This window comes from Dermacentor albipictus, chromosome 1, assembly GCF_038994185.2.
Source record: "Dermacentor albipictus isolate Rhodes 1998 colony chromosome 1, USDA_Dalb.pri_finalv2, whole genome shotgun sequence".
Classification (NCBI taxonomy): domain Eukaryota; kingdom Metazoa; phylum Arthropoda; class Arachnida; order Ixodida; family Ixodidae; genus Dermacentor; species Dermacentor albipictus.
Genome location: NC_091821.1, coordinates 208008683 through 208031854, shown reverse-complemented (window position 1 = coordinate 208031854; position 23172 = coordinate 208008683). Strand labels below are relative to the sequence as shown.

Genomic DNA, 23172 nt, shown 5'->3' with positions numbered 1-23172 from the left:
TCACGATGCTGCACAAGAACACAGTGCACAGAAGTTTCCACAAATGCTCCAAAATTTAAAAATTCCAGTACACAAATACAAGATATCATGCAACTCTTCAATTCCATTGCCAAAAAGTTTTCCAGAAACTGCCGTCGCACGCACTTCAAATGCTATGTCGTTACAAAGAAGATTCAGCAGTGTAGGCATGAATGGCAAATGCAACATAAACAGGTAAGGTCTTAGGTTAAAACCAATTTATTCCAAACAGACAAGTATGCCAGCTAACAGGGTTAAGCACAGGATAGAATGCCAGTACCAATACATCACTCACTTCTCATAAAAACTTGCTTTTCCAACTCATTGCCACAATCGCCCAAGCTACCTTCAAAGAGCTCACTTGTAGCACAGTCACACAAGCCTTTGTCGAATTTTTTTGCATTGAAAAACAATATGTACACTTGGCAAGCATAAATAGCAAAGACAAAATTTTGTGCTTCAAACATCAGCTCGCGAGAAGTTCATGGACCATGAAAGGCCGAAGCCTGCACGCTGAACACTGAAGCATTTTTTGTCCCAATTCCATGCCACACAACAAACTAGTACAGAGTGGGGAATGTTTATGACTAGTACTGCATCACAAAAATATAGTGATTCAGATCAAACAACACTGAAGTGTTTCACGAAAAAGAAGAAAATAATGTCGGTGCGAGGCTCTTTTAACAGCACTAGCATAGCAGCATACGAGAAGAGGCTGAGCATTTTCTATTAGGAAACGCACCCTGGAAAAGCAAGGCATAAGTGTACACAGAATGAGCCATTTTGCACATGCCCCTTTGAAACTTTGGCTTTCTTTTTGCAGGGTTTCACATTTTTCTTGCAGACAAGAAAATGAGACACTCCAACTGCAGATACTTTTTTCGCTGAGACTGCACATTCATACAGGAGCTCGCAGGTGATAATTTTCACAAAAATAAAAGTAGGTGCAAAGTTAGAGCACAAACCAACCAGGCAAGAAAAAAGTGCTGGGATCTGCAAGAAAAACAGAGAAATACTTAACATTCTCTCTACTTTTCACATCCCTTCCCCAAGCTTCCCAATGTTTTCTTCAGCATGCTGTGTATACACCCATGGAGACTGAATAGTACATGTACATAGATATCTTGTGTATTTACACACACATGCACACATGTACCATTACATTATATATATGTACGTGTGTATCGGTGTTGCCAAACAAAAAACGCCCACTGTGAGCTGTTTTTCATTAATGCTGCATGCAGCTCAGCAGCAGCCACCACCGGCACTTGCTCCACCACCACTCGACGGCATGCTGGGACTGGTTGGCGAATGCTGGGGACCAATCTTGATGCCATTTGCCTGAAACACAAGGGAAAAGGCTATCTACACACATCATCAATGCACTTGACAGGACTGAAACTGATGCAGAACTGCGGCTGAACACAGTAACAGCACGACAATTTACCCTTTGAGCATCTAGCGTTTTTTTCCAATGTGCACAAACTCTGTTTTTGTCTTAACACATTCGAACACTTCAAAGAAATTTTTAATGTGAAAACTCAACCAAAATTTAAGACATGCTAATTAATCTTAAGTAGGATAATTAGTGTTCCTAAGGAAACAGCCGTTGTGTTGCTGTTGTCCGTTGAAGAAACCTCGTAATAAACCTCAACTCTCTTCTGGGTGCTTTATTTTGTAATCTGACGCTTTAGTTCATCATTCCCTTGTACAGCTGCTATTGGCTGACAGCTGACATCAAGCTGCAGTCGACTACAAGGCACAGATACTGTGGCCGCCGTGGGGTGCGCCATGAGTCTACTGGCTAAGTGCACTGTGGCTCACTGAGGACAACTGCGTTTGGCTTATGTTTAGCGCGTCATAAGCAGCAAAGGCGGAAGTCGTGGCATCTACGTTAACATCCAAAATTAAATTTGAACTGCGCGCCACAGTGACATGTAGCAGGCGGAGCATTGTGGGCACTCCTCACTGCGCCATAGCCTTCAAAGTGTGAGGCATGGATGAAGGAACGGGAGCACAGCGGAGGCTGTTTTTGATTGCCAATAACTCCGCTTCTCCGATAACTCCACTTCTCCTGAACTAGCTTAGTTTCACTTCAAATGCCTTTCTCCACTTTGATAAAAAGTGGTTCGGGGCCCTTTAAAGGCACAAATAGTCATGCAGCGCTCTGGCATCGCTGTCATTCACGATTTCCACTGATGACCACGGCGATGTGAACTCTGCCGCTTTGTTTTGGTGGATGCTAACGCCGTTTTTGCTCTTTTGCGGCACTCGCCGAGCTCCGAGAGTTGTCCGAATTAACCGATGTGCGGCCAAATACATCTAAATCAACAAGAGTTTCGTTGCATTAAATAATGCACATGCCTGCCGGGACCAAATGGCGAGTCCGAATCAACAAGGTTTTCGTGTAGTGTATTGTTAGGGAATAAGGTCAAAGGAAATGCAGCATTTCCTAGAGCAGTATTCTCTAACAATCCACTTCAGTTTATATTCTTATGACTGACCCTTCATCATTGGTTCTGATGTGGCTCAGAGGGTGCTTCATGCACCCTTTGAGCCCTTGATGAACCCTTGATGCAGCATGTGATAAAAGCGGAAAATGAACTGTGAAGTTTCAAAATATGGGCCCTAGTTATGCCAAACCTATTAAAAAGATATAGCTAGGTTGTGTGAATTTTATTAAATTAAAAAAAAAAAGAATTAGTTATGATAGCTTATTTACATATTCAACAATTTTCTCGCTTTATTAGCTCATAAAAAATTATATGCTTGTCCTTTCTCGAAATAAGTAACTGCAAAATTTTAACCCACAACAAAATAATGTGACCCTGGCAGAACGCATTTCTTCCGAAAAAGGCGACTCACAAGAATTTAAACAAATTCAATACGGGGGCCTTTACATGCCAAAACCACAATCTGATTATGAAGCACGGCATATTGGGGGACTCAAAATTAATTTTGACCACCTGGGGTTCCTTACTATTCGCCCTCATCAGAATGCAGCTGCCGCAGCCACTCAGCTACCACAATGGGTGCTTAGATTAAGCTCATTAAAAAATTTGTAATACCAAACGCAGTGAGTCAAGTGGAGGAAGATCTGTCTGACAGAGACAACGGACATTACATACAAATATATTTGCTGTGAAGGTAAATTCGGCAGATTCAATCTTATTCTGATAGTGAAAATTATAAGCATGCTTTGCTTTCTCATGTTCAAAATTAGATGCACATTAAAATAGGATAAATATGACAACTCAATACTGCAAACAACATGTTGTTGGTCACATTCACCTATGACGTAGTACTTTTCTGCACAAGATGCGGATACATTACGCGTGCTGTGCTAGAGGACAGCAAAAGCTTAATTTCTTTATAACTTCTCCTCTGCAAGAGGGCACACTTTTTCTGCACTTCAATATTAAATGCACTGAGCACATACACAGTTTACTTGCTATCACTACAGTAGCTGTCTGACTGAAATACTATTATTATGAGATGTTACACACAGTCAAGTGCTTAAAAATGTGCAAATATTATAACTACATGTTGCAACAATGTTGCTTCCTTTGCCAACACATTCCTGTGCAAAGCATTAGCAGCATTTGAAGATGGTGGCTGAACATAGCCATACATTACCTCATTGTTTATGTCAAATACACCTTCCTGGATCTTTTCATAGATCTCCTTGGCTGTGTTGATGAAAGCCTCTTCTACGTTGGCTGCAGTCTTGGCAGAAGTCTCCATGAAGATGAGGCCATGCTCACGAGCAAAGGCCTCGCCCTCTTCTTTCTTCACTTCCCTCCGAGTTTCCAAGTCACTGCATTCAATGTGACCACATCACATGCTATTGGGTTTTTCCCCCACAATACAAAAGACACGCATCCAAATATAATGGCCACTATCGATTACAGCAAACAAATATTTGCTCAAAATGAACATTGCAGAAGACCTGCGAAAGCCCATGCACAAAAGACAATGTATGTAGCTCAGCAATGGTAATACAGGGTTCATACAGGTCTCAGACAGAAATTCAAAGGTATTCAAGTTTCTGCAGGCCCATGTCAAAGCTTTTTAAATGGTGCAGAGTGGTATCCCGTGTAAAAATGTTTTTACCATAACGTTTCCAGAACACTATAGCTAAACTTAGAGATAACAAAGTTGGTAAAATTGACACTTGGCCACATCGAAATTGAAACTTTTATGCAATTAAGTACAGTTGCCGACGTATTTTTCTTGCAAGAAAGGAGCTTTAAGACTTTTTGAATTATCGCACAGTTGAAACAAAAAACGAATTTCATGAGAAAACTTATTTTTTTCTTTCTTTAATTTCAGAGTCCGTGACCAAAGGTACACTTTCATGCCATGTCTATCTTTACATTCTTTACATCGACGGTACAAAACGAAGCCTGTGAAGCTTTCATGCCCCCTCCGCCACTGCGGTTGATAGTGTCACTTGCAGTGGGATAGATTGCATCTGCCGTAGTTTAACTTCAAAGATAAAGTGCGACAGCCTTGCACCCAATGCAGCAGGATTACACCACATCGCCACACCACTACACACCATTGCAACGCCTTCCTCCCATCTCCCTTCCGCTCTTCTCAAACACGAGTCTGACAGCACCGACGGAGAAGGGATGGAGGAGACAGGAGAATGCGCAAGAGGGTGTGACTGCGACGAAGTCGTGCTGTGTGGGGTCAAGAAATTCAAGGGTTTTCAAGGGAAACAAGGAATTCCCGGGCTTTCAAGGGCTTTGAAAGCATACTTTTCAATTTCAAAGGTTTTCAAGGACCTGTGCACACCCTCAGGGTGTCTACCAAGTTGACATTTCCAAATTCCCTGAGTTTTCCAGGTTTTCCCTGAGTGCCTTTGCACATTTCCCTGAGTGATGCAGAACTATGTTTTATGTCAAGACGCGCTGAAACCATATCGCCTGATGCTGTCACTCTTGAGTAAGCACATGAAAAAAATACAAAAAGCGACTTAATCCAATTTGAATACTAAGGAGTAGTGTTTATGTTAATCAAAAAGATAATAGAAGGCAGGGGTTAGTAAAATGCACAGCAAATAAAGTGTCTTCGAAAAAAATTGCAAATGAAGGCGGAGATTCACAAATGCAAATAAAATGGGGATGCACATAGAAGCAAATATATTCGAATATGAGCTATTTCTTTCAACTAATAGCAAGGTCAGTGGTATGAGGCCCAAACTCTGTCACAATTGAGATTCTCTCTCAACCGCTCATATGTCAACCTCAACTGTCCTGACATACTCTCAGCCCGCGCACCGCCTGAGTGTTGTGTTTCACTGCTTTAAAGCATTTATTTTGGTTTGGATGAGGGTCGCCTGCATCTCGGCAGCAGCCAAAACTTTGTTTTTTTGAGCTCAAGCTCCTTCAAAACGGCGGCAGCAAGCTTCCTTTCCCGTTTATTCCCCAATGCGTACATCATTTCTGTTCTTGTCCTCCTTCTGCCACTCGTTCGCCCCAAGGACCATTTGAAGCATCTTGGTCAGTTGCACAGTCCACGACCGATTTTTAGAACTCCCTAGGGGTCGCGAAAACGTTCGAAAAATTGGCCAGTTGGAAAAAAGAATAAATGCGTGTCATTTACTGCCCTTAGGGGCTCAAACCGCCACAGGCACGTTCGAAAATGGTCTGAAGGCCTGTCGGTACACCTATTAGGCATATCGGCACTCGTACTGTGACAGGAAATACCGGATGCACGTGTGTATAATTAAGGAATACATACTGTTTTCCGTGGCAAAAACCCCTTCCCACGCTTGTTATGCTTCACTGCAATACTTTTGCGTGTGCTTCACCATGTAACATTTTTGTAGCGAGGCAAAGCTGACTTTCGGGAACCGGCATTATGCAACGCATCGTGTTTTCTAAGTTTCTAAGCCAATCGCGAGGACCACAAAGGCGGAGTCCGTGCCATTGCTGACAGCAGCTCATTCTTTCAATAAAAAACTCGGCACCCAACGGCAAGAAGCTTCATAACGAACGTCGAAGCAGCTAGGCCTAGCGTTGCCGCAGTGGTGGCAACGGCTGCCAGCGGATCTGCGTGCGAGGGTGCCGGTTCGAGGTGGCGAAGTAATCAAAACGGCAGCGGTGGTGCCTTTGATTATTGGCATTTCGGACCTGTGGTCACGGCAAAATGTCCGGAAAATCGGACGGCGACGAGTTCTTGCGTCCGAGATTTCAGACGTTCCGATACGTTGACTCTACGGGGTACGTGGCGGTGCCGCGAAGCCGTCCAAATTATCGGGAATCTGCAAAGTCGGTCGTTGACTGTACACTGGCAACTCCTCCAGCCGACGAAAGGGCGTCAAAGGCGATTCATTATGATTCCTGTCTGTTGTTCGAGCCAGCATTACCGCGACTTTCGACCCTTTCAATAAAATTGCCGCTAATTTTCCCTGATAGAGGCCCAAATTCCCAGAGTTTTCCCTGACTTTTTCCAGACTACTCAAACTCCCTGAGAATTCCCGGTTTTCCCTGTTGGTAGACACCCTGACCCTGTAGTACACCTAAAACTTGTTCACCCCCCAACACACACATAAAACAAAACTTCAACGAAAAAAAAAAAAAAGCTGGAGGAATAACCACGAATTCAGGGTTAAGCTTATAACTCAAAATAGGTCACTTAACGTATGTCATCCCCATTTCAAATGCACTTTCATTAAATTGCAAAAACATGCATCAGGCTCCACCTTTGGCTTACAACGCACATTCTTAACTACTCCCATGTTTCCCCAAAGAGTAGGTGGCCCTGCACTCTACATTTCCCAGTAGATACTTCTTTTCAGGGCGAAGGACCCCAGTGACCCAAGTTAGGTACAGTGCTCAGCGATTGCAACGCGATACTCACACAGCATGGCAACTAGCGCTTTTCGTGCCATTGGTGATCGCTGAAGAGGCCGAATGCAATCACGATGCATCAAAAAGATTCTCACTTTCAGGTGACACAAAAATTTAACATCTCAGTGTCACCAGCGCCCACCGGTGGTGCAAGAAAGTACTGTCCACTATGTTGTCCGAGTATCGCGTTTCAATCACCAAGCACTGTACAAGCCCTTGCAGCTGGCAGTGCAATAAACCAACTTTTCTGCGTCGAACTAGCAGGTCAATATGTATGCTGCATTTTCAATCCATCACTTCAAGGCAAAGTTGTCTGTTGCCAAAGTTACAGACCTATCATTGTGGCACCCACAAGTGCCCTAGGCTCAAGCAGTTGACTACAGTGGGTTACAGCATTTGGGTAACAAGCTCAGAATCGGGTCAGCTTTTCAATAAAGACCAGTTCAGAATTTATAATCGGCACATTTCCAACATGGACCAAAAAGTTCCACTTTGGTTGAGCTTCACAATTCACATTGTAAGCCTGGTTTTCAAGACTGCACTGTCTAGGTTTAATTCAATGTTTACTATCAAAGGATATCTAAAGTATAATAACTATCCAAGGTGAGAAATGAAGCTAGACTTTGGCAACTCATAGCACGCAGTCTATAGGTGGTAGAATACTAATAGTTACAGTTAAGTCCATTTCTCACATATACACCACTGTGAATGATTGTACCTCAGACGTAGCATAAACATGTTTTCATTTTTTGTGTCTATTAGCAACATGGAGCACAGGACATTGCAGTTATAAATTATTAAATAGAAGATATCCCAGCTACCTCTTGAATGGGATTTTTGGTTATACGCTGGAAGTTGTTACGTGTCCTCTAGGGAGCGTTCTGCCACAAAAATTTTTCAGATCAGTTCATTACAAGGAGAGATAGAAATATTTCAGTGCTGCGAACCTAGGATTCCAGGAGGCGAGCTCCACTGCCAAGCAAGACACTTTCTCCACTCACCCCGTCTAGCCTCCGCAAGCGGAATTCCTTCCCCGCGTTCTCCAATACTAGACCTCGAGGATCGCATGAAACATATGTCACGGGCCCCGCCTTCATTTTTTTCTCTGCGCTTTCTTTTGTGTGTGTGTGTGTGTGGCACTGCGCACTTCCGCTGACGGCATCGCGCGCACGCTGTTCTGATTGACTGGTTTCGCGCAGCGCATGATTTTGCGCACTGTGCACAAGGACACATGACTAGCGGTATAATTCGGTGCTACACGAATACTGAGGCAGAACAAGTGGATCGCAGAGCATGATTACGCGTTAGAACACGGTAGAAAATGGCATAGTTTCGGTACCTGCGCATGCGACTGCACGACCATGGGAACAAGCAGACTAAGCGGAAGTACTTCTCTTTTGCTTTGGTGCGAAGTAAAACAAGAACATGCAGACATTCCATTTCTGTGTTTTATTATTTCTCTAAACTTCAATTCCTGAATTCGAAACAGATCACACAAATAACATTTGTTGCCTTAAATAATTCTCGAAGTCACGTGTCACCATGAGTGACATCACACTGCGGACACAAGTACATAGGCGCAGGGACACAAGTACGTCACCGTCCAGCTTGGAGCGCGGTCGCCGCGAGGGAAAGGAAAAACGACGTTCGGATGGAAATTTAAGACCTCTCTGCGGCACGTAACGACGTAATTCTTTGCAAACACGATCGCTAGTGCACATTGTATGCTCTACGCTTGTCAGCTCAAAATGGCCAGACCTGGTGAGGGGCCCTTTAAGAGTAAGCTATGTAACTGTGTTTGTGAAAATGAAGTCATATTAAAGGAGCGCTGACAGGAAAATTATGTGTCCAGTTTTTTGTACTTTCTTAGGTAGCTGTCGACTTCATAATTATTTCACGTAGCCTTAAATCCTCAAGAGCACCACAAATGTTTAATTACAGTACCTTCAATACGACCATTTCAAAATGCACGCCAAGCAGAGTATGGCACCAGACGTGAAAATGAAGACTCGTCACGTAACCGAAAGCGGAGGATAAGAACCCGTCAGTCAGCCCGGTGGCGTGGTTCAAGGCCGTACAATGATTTGGTCCTTCCAATTGTTTGATTTTCTTGGCAATGCAGAGGGACACCCTCTCTTCTCTTGTCCTGTCAAGTGCTAACTGAACTCTGGTATTGGCAGCATGGCTATGGCCATAAGTGTGCATGTGTCAGTGGTACCTGGTACCAAGAGGTTTCAAAGATGTCGTGTTTTTCTTCCTCTTTTACATCAGAAGTTGCACTCCACTTGGCATGCATTTCGAACGGGTTGCATTAAAAGGTAATGTAATTATTTGTTGCTCTGTCAGGGAATTTAGGATCCACAGTATAATCACAGGGCTGATTGCTATCCAATTAAGCAATAAAATTCAGAATTATTTTTATGTCAATACCACTTTAATACAGGCATTGACATATACTAAATATGTTAATATACATGTTAATGCATGCTCACCAACTTATTTATTCACCTGAATTTGTCTCTGGAGTCAAATGTTCATTAATATGTTCTTGAAGAAACAAAAATGTAATAAAACTTCTTTGGGATCATTTAGAAGCTTATAATAAATGCTTATGTGTGTACTGCAAGTATGAAGGCACTCTCTATTAGACTAAAATTTGGATTTTGCTTTTCTGAAGAATCAACTCAATTAAATCTGTGAAGCACTAATGCATAAATTTCTCACTGGTCATGAAACTTCTCATGGCAAAGCAAACATGGCTGACTGACGAAGTTGCAACAAATGTCAAGTTGTAAATCTGCAACACAGTGCGCTACAGCAAAGGTACAATTAGTTTGCTAACCAAGTGGACACACAAGTGCTCGCACAAATAGGCCAACAATGAGAACTGATTCTGTAGTTTCTTTTTAAAACTTTGAATGCTTTTTCAGGTTCAAATCTTATAAGATCTACAAGGCCACAGGTGCCAAACACACCAAGGACATTAGGTGTGTTGTAATGATTCTTTTCATTTTCCATTTATTTTTGTCCATCATTGGCTGTCAGCAAGCCACATCAGTGTTTGCCAGGTTGGCCACTCAATACAACAGATGGTCAAATTTTTGGAGCAAAAACATCCTTACAATATACAGTCCCTAGCTTTCACTTCATCATACGGCTGTGCTAGCTGTGTTGTCAAAAGTACACAGAAATCAACAATTCTGAAATATCAAACGTCTTTCATCTAGTTAAATTCTAATTACTACAGAAACAATACAAGCAATGAAATTTACCTTTTGTTCCCAATGAGCATGATTACCATGTTGGAGTTGGAGTGCTGGCGAGCATCCTCCAACCAGGTTGTCAGATGGTTGAAGGTGTCCCTTCTAAGAATTGAAACCAGATATAAGTACATGCACTGCTGAAACATACACCATCAGCAAGTAAGTGGGGCATACCGTGTGATGTCGTACACAAGGAGAGCTCCAGCTGCTCCCCTGTAGTAGGATCGGGTGATTGAACGAAATGCTTCTTGGCCAGCCTAAAAGCAGCAAAAACATGACGTTTGTCACCTAGGCAGCAAGTTGCAAAATGTATGGTTAGAGGCACTAAATGAAAAATTTTTAATGCTACATAAACAACCCATTTAGATATAACATCTCAGACAGACTGGACATAAAGTAAATATAAAGAAATTGCTGCTAAACCACAATGCAAGGTTTGTAAACATTCCCCAGAAAACAGCAGGCACAATGGGCTTAGACAAGTGAGGCCCAGTGAAAAAACATCTTTTCAGGCAGCTGCTCACTGCTGCCACCGCTGTGGACTCCCCTCGCCAGTCCCACATTTTTTTATCATCATGTGACTTGGTTTCAGCGCGTTCTTGAGAAGAAATGGCAATCCTAAAGAAAGTAAAAGGTTACATAAAAACTTTCAAGTATAAGCAATCTCCAAAAACTTCAAAACATTTATGAAAACTCTGGAATTGCATAACCATGGCAGTGATATGTAGAATTTGTAAAGTTGCTTTCAGGCATGCAGTGCCTTGTTCTCTTTTACATACAACCTCCTTATTGAGAGATGTCAAAAATGGCAACTACAGCAGCACTGCTTGCCCATTAGAATGTGCCGAGGCACTGCATATGCAGGGCAATGTGTGTGAAACATCCTTTATGCATCCAGTAGTTGTACATCAAAAAGAGCCTCTCACTGGCAGCAGCACCAGTGGTACACAATACAAAGTGATGAAATTACCACCTAGCATTGCCGGGGAGGTGCTAGAATTGCATTATGGGCTTAGTGTCAGAAATGAACAGCTATGCTACGAAAAATGCGGAAGTGGGGGAGAGGGTGGGAGGGGGAGACCACCTGGGGTTTAAAAGGGGCTATGACACTCAATTTTTATATTAAACGGTACACACATTTCGCAGCAAGCTGCCAGAATTTGAGCATATTAGGTGCAGTAGAAATATTGTATTTCCCATTTTTGACACTGGAGTTTAACCTTTAGCAGTCTGGCAACACTAACAGGTGATGAAATGACTTGCATCATCAGCTAAGGCTTCCTGTGAGTAACAGAAGCCAATCTTGAAGGCCATGCTTCTGCAAACTGCAAACATCAGAGGCGATTGTAGGAGCCAGAACTATGTCATGGTCATCATGCGTTATTTTCCTATTTGCATCTTGGCAGTAGGCCTGAGATATTTTCTTCAGGGATTCTCTAGTTTGAGCTGCTTTTATTGCACAAGTAAGGAAATAGAGGGCACAATTCAACAGGAACACCCTTGCTGTAACTTTGGACGCCAGAGCGTGCAGAACAAGACATCTGATGTGGTTTCCGACTGTTTTATGTCGTCAACACAGCGGTAGCCCAACAGTTCCTGACAGCACACAACACATGCCAAAATGGCGGTTGCTGCTGGTGGAAGGGGCTTTAAAGGCAGCAATTTCAAATTGAATTTTACAGTTAAAATGTGTGCCATTGAGTACATACACCCAGTAACTATATATAATTGTTATAAGCAATAATGCGACATGGGAGCATTGTAGTCAGCGATTTATTTTACCACAGAAAATAAGTAACAGTTGACCATGCACCGGCTGCTCAGTGTTACATCAGATATATAGTAAAAACCAGTACTGTCATGACTGTAGTAGAGGAAAAGTCCCAGAAAGTGGCAGATTTCACCCTTATCCACACGCATCGTGTTAGAGGCAACAGTTGCAGTTTTCTCTGGGTCAGGTCGAACAGCAGCGTTACAACATGGCCAAGAAGTTTGTTGTAGGCAAATTTATATTTCTCAGGTTTAAGAGAGAGACCAGCTGTACAAAAGGTCTGAAAGATGGCATGAAGTCATTCGTGGTGACACAAGAGGGCAGGCAGTGGCTGCGACGATCTGATACTCATACTGCAACAACTTCTGTCGAAGCATTTGTTAAATTAATTTTTGAGGTATTACGTGCCAAAACCATGATATTATGAGGCACGTCAGCGGGAGACTCAGGATTACTTTCAACCACCTGGGGTTCTTTAACGTGCACCCAATGCACAGTACATGTGCATTTTCGCATTTCGCCCGCATTGAATTGCGGCCACCGTGACCGAGTTTTGAACCTCAGCTCTCAAACTTAGCAGCGCAACGCCTTAGCCACTACGGTGGGCAAAGCATTAGTTGCATAGCAGCAGTCTCACGAAGGAACTCCTGTACAAGCAGGTCGATTACGCACCAGGTTGGCACAGTTTCTCTTTGGCTCGGTGCATGAAGAGGCATACCTTCTTCTCCTTTTATGTGGCTGGATCCTATCTAATGGAACACTTGAGACATTTCTACGATAAACATAGCGACACTCCCATTTGGGAGCCACTCCCTCTTTCCTTTCAATGCCAATATAGGTGTTGCGAAGCTGTCACCGAAATTCTTTCCAACTCGGAAAAGATGCACGATTTTCGAACCATATGTGCACAGTGCCCTTAAGGGCAAGGCAGACATTCCTGATCTTCCAGTAGCCGTTCCAATCGTTGAAAGTGGCGATTAGTTGGAAGTAGCCCAAACAATCCTCAATGTCCTTGAATGCATCACTGTGGAAAGATTGCAATGTGCAAGGCTTACGAACAATTCGTAGTAGAGGAGGAGAGGGGAGCTTGTATATTTTGCGGGCTTGGCAGCAGACAGAACTTAGATGGCAGTCCTTGCAGGCAACAGCTCCTTTGGGTAACTTGTCTGTTTTCACAAAGATGGTGGCATCTACAATTTCGAGTTTAGACTGTATAGACCACAAACAGCTTCACTAGTATGTTGCGAGAGGAAAAGCCAGAGTCCACTGGGAGCGAACAGTAGTTTTACTGCAGCCGCAATCTAACTCACTTCGCCTCTTACGCAATCATTTTAGAAACAGACGCACATGATGATGATTATTGGTCAAACACACGAATAATGAACATTAATACAGATGGCAATACATTCTTCACAATTGAATCGGCGATACCCATGTACACTGAAAAATTGCACAAACCAAACATCTGAAATTTTGCACAAGTACTCCTTTAGAATATGTGATGTGCACTAAAAAAAAAAAAAAATTATGGAGTTTTACGTGCCAAAACCACTTTCTGATTATGAGGCATGCCGTAGTGGAGGACTCCGGAAATTTCAACCACCTGGGGTTCTTCAACGTGCACCTAAATCTAAGTACACGGGTGTTTTCACATTTCGCCCCCATCGAAATGCGGCCGCCATGGCCGGGATTCGCTCCCACGACCTCATGCTCAGCAGCCCAACACCATAGCCACTGAGCAACCACGGCAGATTAGATGTGCACTTTCGCTAAGAAACATCACTGGTAAATATTGTGGCTCTTGTGGCTCATACTTCATTGAATTACTGAGATGACTGCACACTCACCATCACTGATCGACAATAACTGGTGAATTAAACTCATTTCCTCTTAACTCATCTTAATCAACTTGGGCAGCTAGCCCATCAAATTTGTGAGATGGTTTGACAATTCTTGCAACTGTAAGCCTGATGAGATGCTTCAGCATAGAAATTACATAATGGGTGCTACTGGATTGTTTTGGCTTTGACAAGTTTGACACAAAATATCAGATAGTGTGCCTGCTTATGTTTTATGTTTGTGCTCCCATGTGATGAAGTTTTTAATGGTATGTGTAGCCTTAGGTTTCACAAAGTTCTAATGTTCAAAGGGTTCCTAAACCCTTCTAAGCCTGTGCGCTCGCCTTCGTTACTCTAACCAGGGGCACTTCCTCCTCTTTGCCACACACTTCTCTAGAAAACATGCGGACATAGCCGCTTTTTTTATGGTTTGATAACACTGTTCAGTTTACCATGAATCTGCGCTTTTCAGCTACACGCAGTTTCCATTACACCTGCAATGCAAAACATGCTACATGAGGTGAAATCAAGTCGAGTGACCCAACGAGAAAGAGTGGGCATGCAACTGCACGGCAAAGGTGTGCTAGCCAGATGGACGTATATGATGCTGCTGTTGTCACTATGTTTCACTGTGAAAAAGCGACTGAAAAAGTCTGGAGAGGGGCACACAACTGTTTTTTGAATTTCCAAGCAGGCTCCTCCATGGCACGCAGCATTGCCATGAATAAAAGGAACATCAGACATCCACCTGTTGCTACAAACAGGTGGATGTCTGATTTTCCCTTTATTCATTACTTCTCTCCACCTTGCGTGTTTCTGCAGAACTACTACGTCAAAGCATTGCCATAGTTGTGAAAAATTATCACCATGGCGTTATGTGAGCATTATGCCAGTGTTCATTTAAAGGGCCTCTCACCAAGTCTGGCCATTTTGAGCTGACAAGCGCAGAGCATATATTGCGCGAACATATATGTATATTGGGCAGCCAGAGCTGTCGTTGTCGGAGTCCGAGTCGCTTTGCGGCGGTGCCGTCACCTGGCGCACGATCTTGTCATCCGTAAGCTCCGTGCACAACTCTATGTTCTTGTCGATTGCGGCAAACTCGCGAAAAGTAAAAGCAACGGGAAGGTCCATCCCACTGCTGCGCAAGTTGGCAATCAGCTGCTTGCTAGTGTCGATGTTTTAGCAGTGCCGTTTGGCTCTTCGGTGGTCACAGGCTCTTCAGAGTTGCAAAATCCAGCATGCCTAAAACAATTTGCAATCGTCAAAGGCTGAACAGCTTTCCAGGCATCCGCTAGCATGCCGAGAACAGGTTAATAGAGTATGTCTTCCCATTGTCAGAGCACATGAGTGTGTGGCCAAGTAAACGGGCCCCGTAGTGCACCGTGAGATTTTTAATGACCCATTGGTCCAACGACTGGAGCACTCTTGTTGTATTTCGCGGCAAGAATTCAAGACGAAAAGCTTGCAGGTTGTTTATGGCGCCGTGCGCCCCGCAGTTGTCTAGGACTATTACCATTTGCCTCTTCTGGTGCTCAAACATCCGGTCCAGACGGCGGATGTAATCTTCTAACAAGCTTTGTGTAATCCACGCCTTTGTATTGCTGCTTTCTTCAGGCAGGTTCTTCGCACCATTAAAGGAAAGCTGAAGAGCCTGTAGAATTCAATAAGATGCTCATATACAGATGCGGGAATCTTATAAACCATGCAGGTAAAATATTGGGGGGATTTTTCCCTTAGGAGCGACGTAATCGTCGGTTAAAAGTGTGTTGTTGCTCCACCCCCCATTGAACACCACGCTGCTGCTGCTGACGATGCCAGTGGAGACCGGAAACCACGGGGTAGTGACGTCAACACTGGTGTTTCGTTCCTCTGCAGTCTCCGTGACCATGCTTGTTTCTGCGTGCATGCCGTCATAATCTGCTTTGCTCGACCCTGCATTCCTTTTTTTGTGTGTATATAGAGTGGTAGTGTCGTGCACAGCATCAATTGAAGTGGTGGGCTGATCATGCCGGCGTTTTGTGCAGCCTACAGTTGCACGCACACCAGTGGTCGCGATGATGTTCATATGTTCCATTACTTTGCGCAAGACAAGAAGCTTCAAGCTAGGTGGCAGGCTGCTGTGAATCGAAATAATTTCAAGCACTCAAGAACAGTGCTGCGCTCTAACCACTTCCATGACGATTACTACCAGAGTTTATCAATAATGCGTGAATGAGTGAGTGTATGACTTGCTGCTAGCAGGCTTTCTAAACGCAGCGCGAGAAGGTCAGGACAACTAACACACAAAGACAGGACCGGATAGGTGCGAGCAGACGGTAACTGGTCTTGGAAGACTTAATGAATACACGAACGCGTCCAAACCTGGATTTTGATTTACTGCTAACTCCTTTGTGTTAGAACGCTGAACAGAAAATGCATGTTTATCTCCCACCCTTGAGGCAGGTTTCGTCCCCAACCACCGTTAATTTTCTATTCACACGTGTGTTGTGAAACAGCCTACATGCAGCTACCATAAAACAGTGCAAGTGTAAAGTTTGCATGTGTTTGAAAGCCGGCACACGCTATGATGATGCGCCCCCCCTTCTCACGTGCACCGAGAGAAACCGGCCGTCTCACGTAGCCGACGTAATTCGCCGCCTTTACGGCTCCGCTTACGAGATGGGGTGCGGATGGCGCGCTGATGGTCACATGCGCTACAAGAGCACATGTAAACCGTCTGTGGAGATTGCCGACAGCTTTGGGGCAGTGCACAAATGCCGGTGATCGCATTCCCGCTAACGTTCCACGAGGACGCATGCAGGAACATAACAGTACAGTTGTTTGCCTGGAAACGAACTCACTGGATCGCTGAATGCAGCTTTGCAAAAAACATAGTCACCAAAGAACATTTCTAACATGAGGATACGCTAACACTTCGCTTTTGTTCCCGTCGAAAGCATTGCTTGCTACCAGCATCTTTTGCTTCTTGGAGAGGCCGGCTCCTCACAATCGGCTTGTACATGTAGGGAGCAATGCCGAACTCCTCAGAGAAACGGAAGCTCTCGAATTTACCATTACCATCTCAGCAAAACCACAGCGCCAAACCACCTTGCACCGTGCTTCATGTGTAGCGGCAGCAGTCAGTCCGGACAAACACCATTGTTGACGTCACGAGGTGCCCGACCAATCACAGGCCCGAGTCTACTGCTGCAGTTTTCGGCGAAATAAAATCTGTTTGCGCTTTCTTCTTTCTCTCAATTTCTATGCAATATTCGAATTCGGAGGGTTGAAAACCATTACATACAGCTCTTCACAATTTTTTTCTGGAAAACCCTTCAGCTTCCCTTTAAAGCACCGCGGATTTTTCGCCTTCCCAATCACTAGAAGGGGCAGCTTCTCGGTGCCAACCGCATTTGCCCCGACCATGACAGTTACCCACTTTTTACTATGCTTCCCACCAGCGCAGGCCTCTTTAGTAAAGGAAAGTGAATGGTCCGGCAGCATTTTGAATAGGCCTGTCTCGTTTCAATTAAAAATGTCTGCAGGAGCATACTCTTGCAGAAGAGCCTTCAACTTACTCGTCCTGTAATCCGTGACAGTAGAATGATCCACGGCACACCGCTCTCCCTGCAAACTTTCTTGAAAGAGACCCCATGCCTTTTCTTAAACCCACGTATCCACCCATCAGTGAAATTGAAGTTCTGAATGCCCATTCTTAAAGCAAGCACCTCGGCTTTCTGCTTGAGCATGTTGCGCGAAACAGGGAGGTTCTATGCTAAGACTCCTTTCAACCACAGCTGCAGGGCCTCTTCAAGCTTTGAATGTAGTCCTTTCCGGTCATTTTTTGTAGTTTTGCAGTGCGACTGGTTGACTGCAGACAAGATCTTTTCTTTGTTTTTCACGTAATCAAAAAAGGTCTGTTTGGAGATATTAAACTCCTTTGCAACATCAACTTGGGTCCGTCCTTGCTCGATAAGCCTGATGATGGTGGCCTTCTTGTCCAGCGTCATGGTCAAATGTTTTCCATGCTTCAATACATTCGGTGGAGGCAGGTGAAGAGCAGGGGCCATGGCATCAAAAACATGTCGGCGCTGAGCTGAATGAACAGCTGCAACACACTGAAATTGGCGGCGAGGAGTTACGGAGTCGCCCTCTATCGGAAGCGCCTCGCTGGCGTAGTATGAGGGATCACGTGGCGCGCTCCTCATAGGTTTTGCTGTCAGCGCTCACTGAAAACACCACGCGTGAGCTCTCCCGGACATTTCTGTGAGTACTTTCGAAACGAGAGAAGTTTCTTACTGTCTAAATAATAATCTTGGGCAAACTGAAAACACACAATCGTTTACAGCCGCTATCTCTTTACCGAATACGTACAGTGAACGCCACTGCGCGCGGTCGCCGCGATGGAGTCTCCCGAACCGGCTTCTTGCGTGAAAGGTAGGTAAACGCTGAGAGCAAACTATGTGAAATATGTTCTTATAGTGTTTGTATAACTAAATGGAGCGTAATAGAATGAAGCCTCAATGCAGCGATCGCGCAGATTCGCAGCGACCGACTGCGCGTCTGCATGCTTGTCCGCGCACTGTTTCGCTTTCTGCGCGCGCGCGTTTTCGCACCGTGCCATGAGCTTAAGGCCGCAGAATATGAGCATTTGACAGTATACAAGCAACCATTGTTGCGTGGGCGCTATCAGAGCTGTTCAAAAATAATTTCATTGTAGAGACTTCGACGCCTACGGGACTGTGATGTGCCGTCGCGACGATTCAATCTTTTTTTCTTCTAAATTCTTTGTCCTTTCAATACTATTTCTCTAGTTGCGTCGCACTGTATGTTTATCGGCGTTCTCAGCGTGCAATTTCCCGCTGCTCCTTTTTTTGTAATCCAGCGCATTAATTCATAACACAAACATGACCATATGCCATGCTTTCTTTAAATGTGCTTCTTACCGCTGCCTTTCCACTCCACTGAACTTGCCAGTATCTATAGTATCGACAAGTTCATAGACTAAACCGTCATGACATTAGTCGGGCAGCGGACTCGGGCGAGCGTCTCAGTGCGCGTTTCCAGAACATCGCAGGCCCGGCGCCGTAGCAGAAATCTTCCTTGCGTCTATGCTTGCTGCATACCCGAGTTGTAGCCGATGTCTGTTTGCCGGTTTTATGTTTCGCGAGCCAAGCTTCACACAGCTTCTTGTCCTGCGGCTACGTGCGAATAAGGTTGACACCGGCCTCCGTTACGTGCGTCCGGCTCTGCGGCACCGAGCAGTAGCCTACCATGTCGCGCGCCTTCAAAGGCAGCCACTACCTATTGTAGTGCTTTCAAGCGTTGTAGAGGAGACACTCGAAGCGTGAAAATTTCGCCACTAAATGAAAACCGCAGCGTACGAGGGAATTTAAGCTCGTTTTCAGCTCGCTTCGGCGCGCCCGAAGCAGACGACGTGGCCGCTATGCCCACGTGATCCCTCCTAGCACGTCACGCCGACGGTGGCGCCAGCTTTTCCAGTGGTGGAGCTCGAGGCCAATAGTGATGACATGCTGTACGGCGGCTAGTGATGGTAGGTGATTATTTCAATTGCACTGTACTAGATAAAAGCCTGCGGATCACTGCTGGACGAAAACATGCGCGACACCACCTACGACACCGAGGCAAAACTGATGATGATGGTGGTTATCGTGAGCATCACCTGGCATCCATTGGTGGTGTCCAAAACTGGCTACGCATGACCGGTTTCTGGCTCTCAAAATCGCTTCCACCGCAGGCTACAGGCAAAAGCATGGCCTTTAAGATCGTCGTTTCTTACAACAGGCGCCACCGTTGCCGCGTGGATTTGGACGCCTCCTATACTTGCTAATCAAATTACTATACCGATCCAAGCCCCTTCACGTCCGATCCGAAGCTAGTCAGGCAGCTCAAGATTCAAAATTGCATCCTCCCCGACTCTTAGCCCTGGTCCGTCGCAGCAAATTTTGTCCAGAAAATCGAACTACTGGCATTATGTTGTCTGAAAAATCGGTCGTGAAAATGCATTAGCTCTATGGGAACCCTGATGGTGCATTTATGAAGTCTGGAATATCCACCAAGTCAGAATTTTTGGAGTCCGAAAAATTGGTTCAATAAAACTTGGTGCTGGACTAGTTGGTGATGCATTCTTTAAAACTGATGGTAGTGCTAAAAAGGATGGACACACGATGAAAAGACGACGAGGAAACGCTACTGACTCAATAAAACTTGGTGCTGGGCTAGTTGGTGATGCATTTTTTAAAACTGATGGTAGCACTAAAAAGGACGGACACACAATGAAAAGACGACACGACGACGAGGAAACGCTACTCGTCGTCGTGTCGTCTTTTCATCGTGTGTCCGTCCTTTTTAGCGCTACCATCAGTTTTTTTTTTTAAATTGGTCGGCTATTGTATGCAACTCGGCTTGTCAAAAGAAAATCTGAGCCACAAACAACGACAATTTAGATGGTACTATGTTAACAGTATAATTTGTGATAGAAATATAGAGGTAATTGACTTCAAAGAAAGAACCAACAAAGTTGTTTTAGTCAGTACTGAAGATAACGTAGACAATAGGGTTCAGCACCCAAGAGAACCATATTAGTAGTCCAAAATATCATGTCCATAACTACTTATTGTGAACATAAATCACAGCACACGAGTGCTTTAACATAACGCCCCCATTAGAATGCAGTCAGGATCGAACCCACGACCTTGTGCTCAGCAGCGCAACGCCATAGCTACTGAGCTACCGTAGAGAGTTGCAGAGAAGAAATTGGGTAAGTTGGTTTACATTCATGACTGGGCACACTGCAAAGGACAGGATCACAGAAAGCAAGAATAGGATCTCAGGAGCACTTTTTCTTCTTGGGGTGCTACATGAAAACAGCATTGCAATAGATTTCCAATGCAACTAAAATACCCTAAATCCAATGCATAACAAACTTCTTTTAACATACAACCTAATTATTTTACTATAATCCATTTTTTTTTCAAACCTGTGAAAGGCACAGAAACTAAGCTACAACGGCTGTGATGTCATACAACAAGCAAAACAATAAAAATGGTGGCACAGCTTGGTCTGACTTCGCCTAGCTCCACAAAGGCTATGGCGATGCAGCCACTTTTTCTGAATACTTTACACAAGCCTGTTGTCGCTGGCTGTGGACACGCCACACTGCAATCTCGCAGCTAAATTCTCGAAACAAAATACATGATAGTTTTCCTGACAGACCCGGTCTACAGCATTGCATAGATGTAGAGTTTGTTACTTTAAATGTTTTGGTATGCAGAAGTCATTCCAATCCAGTTTCCAAGGGATTCAAGTAGCACATTTGCATTTAAGTTACGTGCCCTTGAATTGTTTTCTTTTCAAGTTCAAGCGTTTTCGAGAATTCCAAGGTGTATGAACTCTGTATAAAATTCTGAAATGCTGCTTGGCATTGTATTTCACTACTGTTGAGGACACCAGTATATTTAATCAACAAGCTGTGTACTAGTCTCAAAGGGGCCAGAAAGAAGGCCAGATCACCACCCGTGTCCAAAAACAAATAGCCTAGCACAACACATGGAGCTGAAGGCTAAAGCACCCAAGGAGCAAAATGACGCTGGATAGTAAATGCTACATTATCACCTATGTTGAAGGGACACAACAGAATACCTAATTTGACAATTCTAAGATTACAGTGGACTTATTCATTCCCATTCATTAAATTAGCGCGACAACAGTTAGAAAATTTCTGCAGTAGTCAAGGTTAGAAGGTGCTTGACGTAAGAAATGCTTTCTGAACTGCTCAGAAAACACTTCTCATGTGCAAACATGTAGCAACTTTCTCCCAGAGTTCCTATAGCCATCACCCTTTTATGACACTTATCACATAACAGAATGTCAGAAAGTAAAAAAACAAACAAAATAACACCCCAGTTCGCACACTCATCTTCGTCGCCGACAAGCGTTATATTAGTGCATAGAAGATATTTACCGTATCCCAAATTTGCAGCTTGATCTGCTTTCCATCAATAGTGATCATGCGGGCACCAAACTCAACCCCTACAAGATAGGAAGAAATCGTGTAAAAAAATACAACGCAAATGAACACAGCATATTTATGATTCAAAACAAAACATACCAATCGTAAGGTCATGTACAGGCTGGAAGCGCTTATCTGTGAATTGCAGCAGAAGGCAGGACTTTCCCACTCCTGCGCAAAGGCGAAGCAAACATTAAACCAGAACAACGCTCCTCATCGCACTATCGGAAACGCACTAACAAACCAACGTGATGCGCAACAGCTGTTACTGAAACGGGAAAGCAGGAGTCGAATACACCCAACATGCCCATTCAAACGGCTTGGAGCGCATTCACTATTAATAAAAAAGCTGGAGCGATACATAAACGAGAAATGTAAAAAGTACACCACTAGACATAGACGATCACTACAAAGTACTCTAGGAGGTTAGATGCACACAAGAAAAGCATAGCCCATTGTCGGGTCTTCGGCACGCGATTGCCCGGCCGAACGTATATCTGGCTTCCGTAAACCAGCGAAAAATTTCGACCAGTATTATCAACTAACAATCTCACCTATCGTGAGTCAGGCAAGGAAGAATGATAAGTCTGCACACCACCAATGGCAAAACAGAATAAAGAGGTGTTCAAAGCAATAGCGAGTCGCCATTTTGGCATTACGAACCTTGCATGTTACAAAACGCGTCACTCACTACCAAGGCAAAACGGCCAGTACGGAAGGCAATCATGCATATAAATTAAGAACATTACTCATATCTTACCTGTATCTCCAATTATAATGTATTTGAATAGGTACGCGTATGACATCCTCAAAAATACTGACGCTTCGCCAGCCCACAACACAAACCACAGAACACTAGCTCTTCACTCAACGAGCGATTCTGGCACTGACGTCACACAATGCTACTACGCTATCCCTAGGGGGCAGCACCAACGAGACGATCTTGAAATATTGTTTCTTACGTGAGGCATAGTTACGATAGCGCTCTATCGCGATATAGTCGCTTATTTTAGATTTACATTCTGTGTGAACACACATTTGTTCATGCAAAAAGTCGCACTTTGTGCACTTGCTTTTTACCTCCCGGGCCATTTGTCCTCGCTTATCCGTGGCAAGAGGCGCTCGTCGGCTTCTTTATTCGAAGGGAAAGGGAGCTAATCGCATTCGGCGCTCAAAGCGTTACAGCAGTGAAACGTCCGAAGGCCCGTCCGAAGATCCAATTCCTTGGGCCACACTAGTACTAACTGTACGATAGATGCGCTCACTTAGCACGAAGTCGAAAGCGATTTCAGCGGCAGGTTACCGCACTGCAACGCGTCAGCAGACACTGCGGTGCTAAACTGCAAACGACCGCCGAGGCCCACATGAATTGTTGGCAGTCTAAATAAGCCTTACAAAAGTCAAATAT

General features: G+C 44.3%; 1 protein-coding gene across 1 annotated transcript; it reads right to left on the bottom strand.

The window, feature by feature from the left end:
* Positions 1-219: 219 nt before the first annotated feature.
* On the bottom strand, positions 220-22680 carry Rab2 (RAS oncogene family member Rab2). Its single transcript, XM_065438221.1, has 7 exons — positions 22525-22680; positions 21864-21935; positions 21717-21784; positions 10316-10398; positions 10151-10243; positions 3655-3835; positions 220-1359 (listed from the first exon to the last, which is right to left on the bottom strand). The coding sequence occupies exons 1-7, from the start codon at positions 22568-22570 to the stop codon at positions 1264-1266; spliced, it is 639 nt and encodes a 212-aa protein (XP_065294293.1). The 5' UTR covers positions 22571-22680; the 3' UTR covers positions 220-1263.
* Positions 22681-23172: the final 492 nt, after the last annotated feature.

Bases quoted from the DNA above. Each gene is read 5' to 3' on its own strand.
- Rab2 (XM_065438221.1), bottom strand. From the start codon at position 22,570: ATGTCATACGCGTACCTATTCAAATACATTATAATTGGAGATACAG. The intron at 3,836-10,150 runs GTAAATTTCATT...CATTGAATGCAG, and splicing joins ATGCTCATTGGGAACAAAAG to TGACTTGGAAACTCGGAGGG. The intron at 1,360-3,654 runs GTAATGTATGGC...CTTGTGTTTCAG, and splicing joins TATTTGACATAAACAATGAG to GCAAATGGCATCAAGATTGG.